Below are 11,438 nucleotides of genomic sequence, written 5' to 3'. Positions count from 1 at the left end.
CTTAATCTATAAGTGATAATATAATCACGTGAGATCTTGTTGGATACGTCTAATTGTATATATTATTGATATTTAGTTTTTATAATTTTTACACGTGTGAAAATAGAGATATAACCGTTTTAAGACGCTTGTTGGAGACCGCGAAAAGTCAAATTGGGCAAAAAATTAGGGACGGAGGGAGTATTTTTAACAAACTATCGTTTACCGTCTTTAGTTCATTTGGTAAGAGACTTATCTACTCGACTACTCCGTATTATTTTTAGTGAGAAGTGGGGATCGTGATTTTTTTTTTCTTTTACAATGGCAAGAAAAAGTAAACAATAGGAAACCCTTCTCATGAGGAAAATTTCTGGACTTTTATCCAAAGTAAGCCTTTTTGACAAAATATTTACCAAATTGGTTGCGTGGCAAAATTATTTGCCAAAATAAGCTTCCAGGGTCCCCAAGATTACGGGCAAGCCATGTGGCGGATTTTACTGTAAAATTGCTAGACGAAGTAAGACCCCACACCGGCATATCTAGCATCGTGCTGCTTGGTAATGGAATTCCTAATATTTGAGAAACGATATTGTCTTGGAGGAAGGAGCATAGCTTTTGTCTATCACATTGTTTGTTGGGGAGAATGAAGTCTGACACTTTTGTGTCTAACTCAACTTGATTTGGATCAATACGAAGTAGTTCAAGTAAGCTTTGGTTGGTGGCCCAATTATCAATCAAAAGTATATATCCATTCCATTTCCAATCTTCCATCGAATTTCATTTCTTATAATTTCACGTTGGGCAAAGATTTTCCTCCAAATATGAGAATCTTTAACATTTGGAGTGCATTAAAAGAAGGATTTATTACAGAGATATTTATCTCTTATGATTTTAACACATAGACTATTAGGTTCGAAGATAACTTTCCACCCTAACTTTGCAATGAATGCCTTGTTAAGAGGCATTGTTCGCCGAAGACCTAGCCCACCTGCACTTTTTGGTCTACAAATCTTATCTCAAGCGATAAGGGAGATGTTGGTTTTATCTTCCTCTTGTCTCCAAAAGAATTATCGGTGAAGGGAGTCTAACTCTTTAGCTACATCATTAGGAAGGAGGGAAGAAGAGCAGAGGTAAATAGGTTAAGCTTCCAAATTGCTTTGGATAAGCGTATGTCTATGTGCCTTTGATAAGAAATCGGCTTCCCAATGTTGGATACGCTATTCAATTTTTTCCATGACATTTTTATAATCTTTCTTCATTGGATAATAAGAACCAAAGAAAACGCCTAAATATCTACCAAGGGAGGCTTTAGGGGTCATGTTAAAATGTGCAGCTAAGGATGTTCTTCGACCATTAGGGATGTTTCTTGAGAAAATAATTGAAGATTTGTGAAAATTTACTAGTTGGCCAGAAATGTCACAAAAAGAATCTAGGATCTTTTTAAGATTAGTACAAGCAGTGGCGTTAGCTTTATAGAAAAGTAAGCTATCATCTGCAAATAGCAAACAAGGAATAGAAAAGGACCTAGGACAAATTTCGAAGCCAATCCCAGATTTGCGGTTATTAGAACTTTCTAAAGAAAGTTTCCTAATAAGAACTTCCATGCTAAGGATGAATAAGTAGGGAGATAATGGGTCCCCTTGTCTAAGACCTCTAGAGGATTTAAACCATTCGGTTGTTTCACCATTAATTTTTAAAGAGTACAAAACTTTAGTAACACCATTGTTGAATCCAAGCAATCCATTGGGAAGGGAAGCTAAAAGCTTTTAGGCATTTCCATAAGAAATCTCATTCTATACTATCATATGCCTTTTCCATGTCAAGTTTTAAGAAGCACCAACCTGTTTTGTTTTTAGATTTCTGGAACGTGTTTAAAATTTCTTGGACAACGAGGATATTATCGTGGATAGAACGGTCCAGAATAAAAGCGTTTTGTAGCGGACTCACTGTTTTTTTGAAGAATAAGGCACAAACGATTAACCAATATCTTGGAAATTGCTTTGTACACTGTGTTCACAAGGCTGATCGGACGAAAGTGGTTAGGATTCTCGGGCATTTCCGTCTTGTCACCCTTCTTTTTTAACTATAGAAAAAAAGAGATAGTACATATCCTGTAGGAATAAGAGTAATGAAAGTGTGGTTTATTGCTGGTGGAAGACATCCATGTGAAAAGAAACTTTGGATCGCAAAGGTGATGTCTTTTTCAATAATTTGCCAATAGCATTGAAAAAACTTAGCTCCAAACCCGTCAGAGCCAAGGGCTTTGTCTGGGTTCATGTTAAAGAAAGCGTCTTTAATTTCTTTTTTAGAGACCGGAGCAAGAAGAGAGTTGCAATCTTCAATTGTCGTTATAGGGTCTAGAAAGAATAAGTCTAATTGTCTTGTAGTATTATGAGTTGTCTTAAATCTCGAGCGCAATGAGTCTAAAAGGAGGGTTTTAATCTCATCACAAGCATCAACCCAATCATTATTTTCATTTTTTAGCCTATGAATGGTCATTGAGACTAAAAATTTGGGACGTTTGACAATTGTGAGCCAAAAAAGTAAAATATTTACCAAGTTGGACGCGTGGCTAAAGTATTTACCAAAATAAGCTTCCAGGGTAAAACGCTGCCCGAGGCAGCGTTTTACCCCCTATTTTTTTAAAAAAAATATTCTGCTTGAAAAACGCTTCCTGGGGCAGTGTTTTTCTAGGTTGACTTTTTTTTATTTTCGTAAACTAAACTTTTAAAAAAAAAAAAAAAAATACACAGCATAAAACGCTGCCCCAGGCAGCGTTTCATTGTTGTTAATGAAACGGTGCCCCAGGCAGCGTTTCTGGCGTTCTGTTTTTACAAAACCAGAAGCAGCCGTTTCTCGCCTCTTCTTCCTCATTTCCTCCTTCTCCTCCTCCTTCCCTTCCTCCATTCCCTCTTCAATCCCCTTCAACCCAAGCATTCACTTCGACCGCCCTAGCTTCCAATTCCAAGTATGGTTTATGTTGAGTATTAGGCATTTATGCTAATTCTTGAATTGTTATTGTTAGATATTAGTTTGGATAATGTAGAATTGTTGGTGTTGAAATCTTGATAATGTTAAGTTCTTGAATTTCTAGGGTTTATGTTGAATTTTAGGGGTTTATGCTAATAGATGAATTGTTATTGTTAGATATTAGTTTGGATAATGTAGAATTGTTAGTGTTGGTAATCGTTGGTAATTGTTAGTTTTGGAATGATTGTGATAACCTACATAATTGTTTGTTAATGGTGACTTAGTGATACTTAGTTGTTCTAAATTGTTAAGTTTTGGTGATTTAGGGATGATTTAGTGTCTTTTAGTGTAATGTGTTTTGGTTGTTGTGTAGAATATGGCCGCACAGAATGTAGTTTTGTTGTGCCGGTGGGGAGGTGAATTTCTGTTTGATGGACCCCGTGTCGAGTATAATGGGGGAAATATATATGGAACCACTAACACTTGAACCGAACATGACCTTCAGTGATTTCATGAACGAGGTTCATAGTAGCATTGGTTCAAACTCGGGGAGTGTTGAACTAAACATTAAAATGAGGTTTGAGACCGGGAATGGGGTTCAAGTGTTACATGTGTCCTCGAATAAGCATTTGAAAGCTTTAAGGAGCGTTGTAGCGTTGAAGGGTGTTCCCACCGAGATTTATGTGGAGATGGTGCCTATTTGTACCCAACAAAGTACCTGGGCAGAACCACAATCTACATTTATTTCCGGTTACAACACACAACCGCAAGTGCCCTCACACGACACTCCCCCAGCTGAATATGGGATGGGATCTTTTAGTCGAATGTTGAACGACGATCAATTTCACATGCCGTTCAGTTCTCACATAGCTTCACCTATACATGGGGCGACATATGTAGAAATGGCCGGGCAACATGGGTCTTCGACGTCGAACATCGTCACTTCTTCACCAATGCAATTGCATAGACATTCGCCTGGGCAATATGATGTTCGAGCTTCGCCGACTCAACTTGTGGCAGTTCATCTTGACACGGTTGTGAATAACGAATTGTCTGTGTATGATGTGTATACAAATGATGAGGCCGAGAGCGGAGAGGAGGAAGATGGACTTCGGAACATGGATGTTGAACCTGCAGACATGGAAGTTGGCGAGCCCTTGGTCAGAACTCCCGTATCTTGGTTCAGTGAGATAAATGAGAACTATGAAGTTGATCCGTATTGGACCGATTCGGGCAGCCATCCATCGTTTGTTCCGGGGGGAGAATTTGAGAAGGGGATGTTCTTTGAAAGTAAGAAAATGCTCCTAGAAATGGTGAAGATGTATTCCATACAGAGGAATCAATTGTACACCACAGTGACATCGAATGAGAGTGTCCTTCATTTGCGGTGCAAGAAGAAATGCGGTTGGATGCTACGAGGTGCCAAGTCAAGTGAGCACTCGCGTGGCTTTACCTTAGTCACGTACAAAGGGCCTCATCGGGAGAACTGTGTCACTGAGGTACTCTCCGATTGTCACGCACACTTGGATTCATCTATAATATCAGAGTCCGTGAAGTCCTTTGTGCGGAAAGATCCGACGCTGAAAGTTAAATTCATCCAGGAACTGATCTACAAGCAATTTCACTTCAATGTTCCGTATCGGAGAGCATGGTACGCCAAGGAGAAAGCTGTAGCAGAAATATTTGGGGATTGGGAGAGTTCTTACGGCAGACTTCCGCACTTCATGCAAGCACTCCAACAATCAAACCCGGGTACGTGTGTCGTGTGGAAATATAAAGCCTTGGTGGACAGTGTATATTACAGCAACATGGAGGTGTTTGAATGAGTGTTCTGGGCATTCGGTCCTTGTATCGACGGTTTTAAACATTGTATACCTGTTATCTGCATCGATGGGACGCACCTGTACGGGAAGTACAAAGGAACAATGTTGGTTGCTGCAAGTGTGGATGCAAGCTTCCAAGTATTTCCGCTAGCATTTGCGGTGGTAGAAGGGGAAAACACTTCCAGCTGGTCTTGGTTTCTGGGTTGCATTCGGGTTCATGTCACGCAAAGAGATGGCCTGTGTGTTATATCTGACCGACATCCTGGCATAATTGCAGCAATGAGTGATCCTAACATTGGATTCACCGAGCCGCGAGCCTGTCACAGGTTTTGTGTTCGCCACATAGCTTCTAACTTGAAGACTCACGTGCGAAGCAACGAAATGAGAGATATGTTCAAGGGTGCGGCGTACCAAAGGCAGGAAAGAAAACTTCAAGCGGATTTTTCTTTTTTTTTTTTTTTTTAATTTTTTTAAAAGTTTAGTTTACGAAAATAAAAAAAAAATCAATATTTTTTTTAAAAAAATAGGGGGTAAAACGCTGCCGAGACAGCGTTTTACCCTGGAAGCTTATTTTGGTAAATACTTTAGCCACACGTCCAAGTTGGTAAATATTTTACTTTTTTGGCTCACAATTGTCAAACGTCCAAAAATTTGGACCATTTCTCGATTTGTGCATGTCATCCTTAGCTTGCGCAGGGGTCATGCTAATCTTCTCTGTATCGTTCCAATTTTATAAGATGTCTCCGAAAAGACGGTGGGGATCGTGATTATTGTAATACGCTTGTAGCTTCATTGAGTCAGAATTAATCATGATTATTATATTGATAAATGTTGTATGAACCATCACAATTAAAAACTAACAATGTTGTGTGTGAATTATTCTCCCTTTAATTATACCATTTTTGTTAATTGGTTGGATTTCTTTACATTCATTTTAGAATTAATTTTTTTAAATGGTCAATTTGTTTTACACATATGATTTCTATCATAAGAGTTTCCCTCCTGATTCCAGGGGATCCTGGGATCGATTCTCACCCCCGCCCTTGTGGCTCTCTAAACACCAAAAAAAATAAAAATAAAAAATTAACTATACTTTATTTTATTTTTGTAAAATATAGTATTAGAATAAATAGAAATTCGTTTGTTAACTAGACAATTTAATTTGTTTGATGACTAGAAATACTTGGGCACAAATTTTTAAATTACAAAAAAAAAAAAAAAAAAATGTGTGTACAATAATTATTGTACATGTAATCTTGAAATGATCATTGTAAAGTTGCTTTAAAATGATCAAAATTACCCCTGAAATGAGTAAAAGTTACCCAAATATGTATAAAAGTTATCAATGCTTTATTGATAAAGTAAGACACTTTAAATGACTGAATATCAAATCTTAGTGATTATTAAAGTAATTACATTACCCTTACAAAACATATCCTATTGTCTATTTGCAATAAAATCGTATCAGATTTAAAGTTATCCAAAAATAGCAAAAAGTTATCTTAATTGGCTAAAAATTACCCTAATATTATTGTTCGGTGTACACTATACTAACATTGAGTGTAAAAAAAAGTTTTTGATATTTAGGGGATCTTTACTCTGAAAAACATAATTTTGTAATAATTTCCAATGCGTATAACATTGCTCTAAAGTTTTACATTGAAGGAATTACCCAACTATAATCCTCAGGCATTTGCTCCCCTAGGTTCAACTTTAGGGTTATATTGTTGAATAATCAAAACTGAGGCGGTAGTGGAAAAATTAGGTCCAGATAAAATATCTCCTAAAGGCCCTAATTCTGGACATTGCTCCCAATCATTCATCCCCATTGTCAACATTGAATTGACCCGACCTCCTCGGCCCACAATGAAAAGTCCATATTGCCCTTCTAATGATTGTAATGTAGTGTAGGCTTGTGCTGAATTGACCAAATGTTTCTCCAAGTAGGACACGTTTCCTCCTGCAACATGCTTCTCATAAAATTTTGCAAAGCATTCATCATCGAGCTCCATCTCTTCTTCTTGCTGATATGTTTTTCTCGTATTATTATTCTCTACATCAGTATCTACTAGAAATCTCATGACTGTGAGCTTCACTCCACGCTGGTAAGCAATACGACTTGCATAGGCTAATGCTTCTCTATCATCTTTGCCTCCAATAAATATAACGACAGTACTCAAAGCGCTGCTTAATGACTTCAATATTTGATTGCTTGCACCAAAACCTCGATCCACCATGATTGCTATGGAGCATGGGGCATTGCGAAGTACCTAATACACACTCAACAAAAAGTGAAATAGGATGAGTAGTCTCAAATCTTGACATTTACATACACTCAAATCAAGCATTACCTTGCGATTAACATATCTAAATCCTGCAACTTTGGAATCTGTATGTTCGTCAATTGGAGGACCATTATGAAATGGGAGTACAATTAAGCTAATCATTGAATCCTCTGCTAAGTTGCAAATTTCTTGGTGCATGGTGTTGTAAGTGGCTAAGGCCATGGCTCTCCGAAGGGTGATTCCATCTCCGTTATTCTGAATATACTCTTGTAGTGCAGTGGTGATTTGCTCTCTGATTTGGATTACTTTTGAATCTGTCACCTCTACACTATCTATTTCTCCTGGAACTAATAATGTGTCAGCAATTTGGTATGTGAGTTCTACCATGTCAGTAGCATATACTAATATGCCTGGGTCACCTGCCCCCTTGGAGATCTCCATGAAATTAATGGCACAAGGAACATTTTCGGGTCCATGGAAGCATAACAGGATTCGAAGCTCTTCAGTAGGATTATGCCATTGTAGTGCTAAAGGTTGCCTTGGCAACCGTTTCCTAGCGCGTTGAATGATGTATTGTGCAACCATTGGGATGTATACAATCTTAAGGAGCATTGCTAATAGCAAGCCAATACACGTAGAGTAAGTAATAATGTTTTTCTGCAGACACCCATTACAAGAAGCACATGAGATTAAAAGGAATTGTGCATCCTATGATCATGATGATATTATGTAATTCTTTTTGAACAACTATTCAATATAACAAGGTCAAAGTTAATATGTAAAAAAAATGTTTGAATAACACATACCTTCATAGCAATAATAGCCACATATATGTGTAAATGGCCTTTGACATTCAAAAGTGATGCAAGCATAATAGAATCACGCCATTGAATTCCAGAAAGAAACCCAGATAGAAGAGCACCAGTGATTTTTCCAATTGTTCCGACGACAAAGAAACCAAACAGCTTTGCCCAAGAGCTCAAGGTTCGAATTTGAAATCGGTCGAATTGTGCTTCTGATCCAACCCACACAAAAAAGTAGGGGTAAAACACAAAAGTTAAGAGGTAATTGACTTTACTAACAATAAACTGTGAAATCCTCCCTTGTCGAGGTAAAAACACCCCGGTAATGAAGGCACTAAGCACAGGACTAAAGCCTGTGAGTGGTGAAATACAACCAAGACACACTGCAAATGCAACAGAGAGCACTAAGTGTGAGCCTTTAAGTGGCTTACCGTAGGGGTTAGCATTATTGACCCAGCTAAAAATAAGAGGTCCTGCCACTGAGGTTATAATGATTTGCAACAGCAATGAGATAGCAAGAGGGACAAGTCCGGGACCATGTAGAAGATCATGTTTATCAGGCCTTTCCAGTAATCTTCGGCGTATTTGGAACCCACTTTCAGGCTGGAAGATCACATATCCAACGCAAATGATCAATATTGTTATCAACTCCGAGTACACGGCTGCAGAAATGGCGAATTTGCCAATTTCGGATTTACCAATCTTAAGATCTGTTAGCACGCGAGTTAATAATGGGGATCCTGTACTTGATAGGAGTATTGCAAAAGTAACATTGAATTCAATGCTTGAATTCATTGCATATTGTAGGATAGGAGTTGAGCTGTACATTAAAATAAATGTGAAGAACATTCCAGTATATGCAACTATAGCCTCTCTTTTGGGTATGCGAAAAAGCCCCAAAGCAAACATGTAAAGCGTCATTCCAAAATCTGTTAAGAATTTCATGTTCTGCAATCCGTTACTTTCTAAACTCAGTAGCTTTGTCCTCACAAGACTTAAATTGCCTAAAATTAAACCCACCTGCATTTTTATTTGGCATGTAAAATTATTTAACAAGTAACAGAATTCTTATGCATATAAATAGAAAAAAGAGGAGTAGATAGAGACATACAACAGTCTCTGAGATGATCCTAGGTTGTGAAAGAGGCTTCAAAGAGATGTGTAATCCATGACAGAGTGCTACCAAAACGATGAAGCAAGTAATGGATGAAGCAGCATTTGAGATCGCATTATTACAGTTTGTGTTATTGTCGCCCATTTTCCTTCTAGTCTTTTCTTGTGTCACTCAAATAGCTGCTTCCATTTTCCACATACAAGAATCAGATATGCCTTGCGTTTGCAAATTTGATATTGGAATTAATATAGAGTAATATTTCTTTGGGATTAGACAATGTAATTGCAACATAAAAACCTAAGATTTTGCATTTATGCACCTTATACAATCTAAAATAATAACTAGAATTAAAGTACATCCACTTTTGATTAAGTCACATGGATTTATGGTGCACAAGCCTCTCTCCTTTAGCTCACTTTCTACTTCTTATATTACCCTATGAAAAAAAAATATATTAAAAATTAAGAAGCACCCACATTATTGCAATGTTGTTGGAATAAAAGAAGTATATGTTTTGATTTATAGAATTTATTAGATAAAGAGCGGTACAATGTAATATGTTTATAATAGAATATCACAAACAAAAAAAATAAATAAATAAATAATTACTTACCCAATAAACTTTTCAAAGAAGTGTAATAGCCAAATCATGTGTAATGTAAATGATTGGCTTTTTGGGATCATAAACGCAATAGAAGATGGATATTCCTTCGTAATTTCTCCAACAATAATAGTTATTGTAATTATAATCACCGAAAACAAGGAAACCAAATACCCAAATAAAAAAAAGTCAAGATTTTTGATAATATGAAAAGCTGAATCAAGAAGAAAGCAAAAAAAAAAAAAAAAGGTTTTGATACAATATGAGAGATAAATGGGAAGAAGACAGAGAAACATTAAATGTGTGAGCTGTAAATCATCTTAGATTGTTTAAGCATGTTAATCATCCCAGATCAACAAATATTTTGTTAATTATGTTTTGAGTTTTACATATAGGAGAATTTTACACGTGTAACTTGTAAGTACTTGATTTTATATGTCAAATTTTAACAAAATGTTGTTAATTGCACAAAGTTCATTTAATTTATTTTTACCCGTTTTGTTGAGTTGGGCTTCTAAATATAAAGCAAAAAAACTCATTAATTATCTGCTTACTTCAAGTGCTTTTCTTGTAACTATTTTGTATTAACGCTTTAAGATTTTTATTTCGATGAGAACCAAACTCTAAAATGAGAATTTCGTGCATTTAAAATAAAAAAGAATGTCTAATTTCTTCTTATAACTCTTATGTGTGATGCGTCATACGATCACACTTAATAATGTGAAAGATTCATGTGATTAATGTGGTTATTGATTGTAGGTAAATGAGGACAATGTCATGAATATTGTGCACCGGTCCAAAATCGGACTAGTATCATACTAGACCTGGAACAAATCTACAAATCTTCTTGGAACGAAGATTGGATACGGACATATATATTTTAGGAAAATTTGTCAGAAAAAAATCTTTTAAAAGCACCATTTTTGCATAAAAAAATGTCCACCACGTTCATTTTTTTTGCAAGAAGCACTACAAAAAAATGTCCATATAGAAACAGAATTTTAGCGATAGAATTCAATCCATTTCTTAATTAGAGACGGAATTAAAAAATTCATCTCTAAATTAGAGATGAAATTAAAAATCTGTCTCTAAATTAGAAACGAATTTTTTTTTCCGTTGCTAAATTAGAAACAGATTTTTTTTCCGTTGCTAAATTTAGAGACGGATTTTTTTTCCGTTGCTAAATTAGAGACGGATTTTCAAATCCTTCTGTAAACTAGAAATGGATTTTCAAATCCATCTCTAAACTAGAGACAGATTTGAAAATCCGTTTCTAAACTAGAGATGGATTTTAAATTCTGTCTCTAATATTTCTTTCACTTATTATCAATTATGTGCGTAAAAGTAGACAAATAATATTTGGTATAGTTGGTAAGAGTTTCACTATGTGACTTTGAGGTCACGGGCTCGACTCCTACCTATCCCAATTCTTGAGATTGGGGATTAAAGGAGCCTTACATGCAAAGTCGAGTCAGGTTGACCCGACTGAGGTCGAATCGAATAGCAGCTACTTTTAGAGCCAAAATATTTTTTTCCGTTGCTAAATTTAGAGACAGATTTTTTGTTTCCCGCTGCTGATATGACCGACGGATTTTTTTTCCCGTTGCTAAATTTAGAGACGAATTTTTTTTTTAAGTTGCTAAATCTAGCAACAGATTTTTTTTTCCGTCTCTAAATCCATTTAGCGACAACCAACAGAGTGATTTCTGTCGATATATCCGTAGCTAGCTATGTCCAGGATTTTTAGAAATTAGCAACGGATTTCACCTGTCGCTAAAAGGCCAAATTTTTGTAGTGATGAAACCTATTTACTTAATCACCCTCTAATCTACTTGATTACTCTCTAATTTCCTCTCATTTTCA

General features: G+C 36.3%; 2 protein-coding genes across 2 annotated transcripts; both read right to left on the bottom strand.

Annotated features, from left to right (window-relative positions):
• Positions 1–6,378: 6,378 nt before the first annotated feature.
• Positions 6,379–7,792, bottom strand: LOC110711733 (cation/H(+) antiporter 28-like). The gene is made up of 2 exons (XM_021890150.1): positions 7,124–7,792; positions 6,379–7,042 (listed from the first exon to the last, which is right to left on the bottom strand). The coding sequence occupies exons 1-2, from the start codon at positions 7,667–7,669 to the stop codon at positions 6,458–6,460; spliced, it is 1,131 nt and encodes a 376-aa protein (XP_021745842.1). The 5' UTR covers positions 7,670–7,792; the 3' UTR covers positions 6,379–6,457.
• LOC110711596 (cation/H(+) antiporter 28-like) lies at positions 7,772–9,118 on the bottom strand. The gene is made up of 3 exons (XM_021889999.1): positions 8,972–9,118; positions 7,864–8,880; positions 7,772–7,804 (listed from the first exon to the last, which is right to left on the bottom strand). Exons 1-3 carry the CDS (start codon positions 9,116–9,118, stop codon positions 7,772–7,774), a joined length of 1,197 nt encoding a protein of 398 aa, XP_021745691.1.
• Between the last annotated feature and the right edge of the window lie 2,320 nt (positions 9,119–11,438).

This window comes from Chenopodium quinoa, unplaced genomic scaffold (genome assembly GCF_001683475.1).
Source record: "Chenopodium quinoa cultivar QQ74 unplaced genomic scaffold, ASM168347v1, whole genome shotgun sequence".
NCBI classification, from domain to species: domain Eukaryota; kingdom Viridiplantae; phylum Streptophyta; class Magnoliopsida; order Caryophyllales; family Amaranthaceae; genus Chenopodium; species Chenopodium quinoa.
The sequence above is the reverse complement of the archived record's forward strand: the minus strand, read 5'-3'. Positions and strand labels throughout refer to the sequence as shown.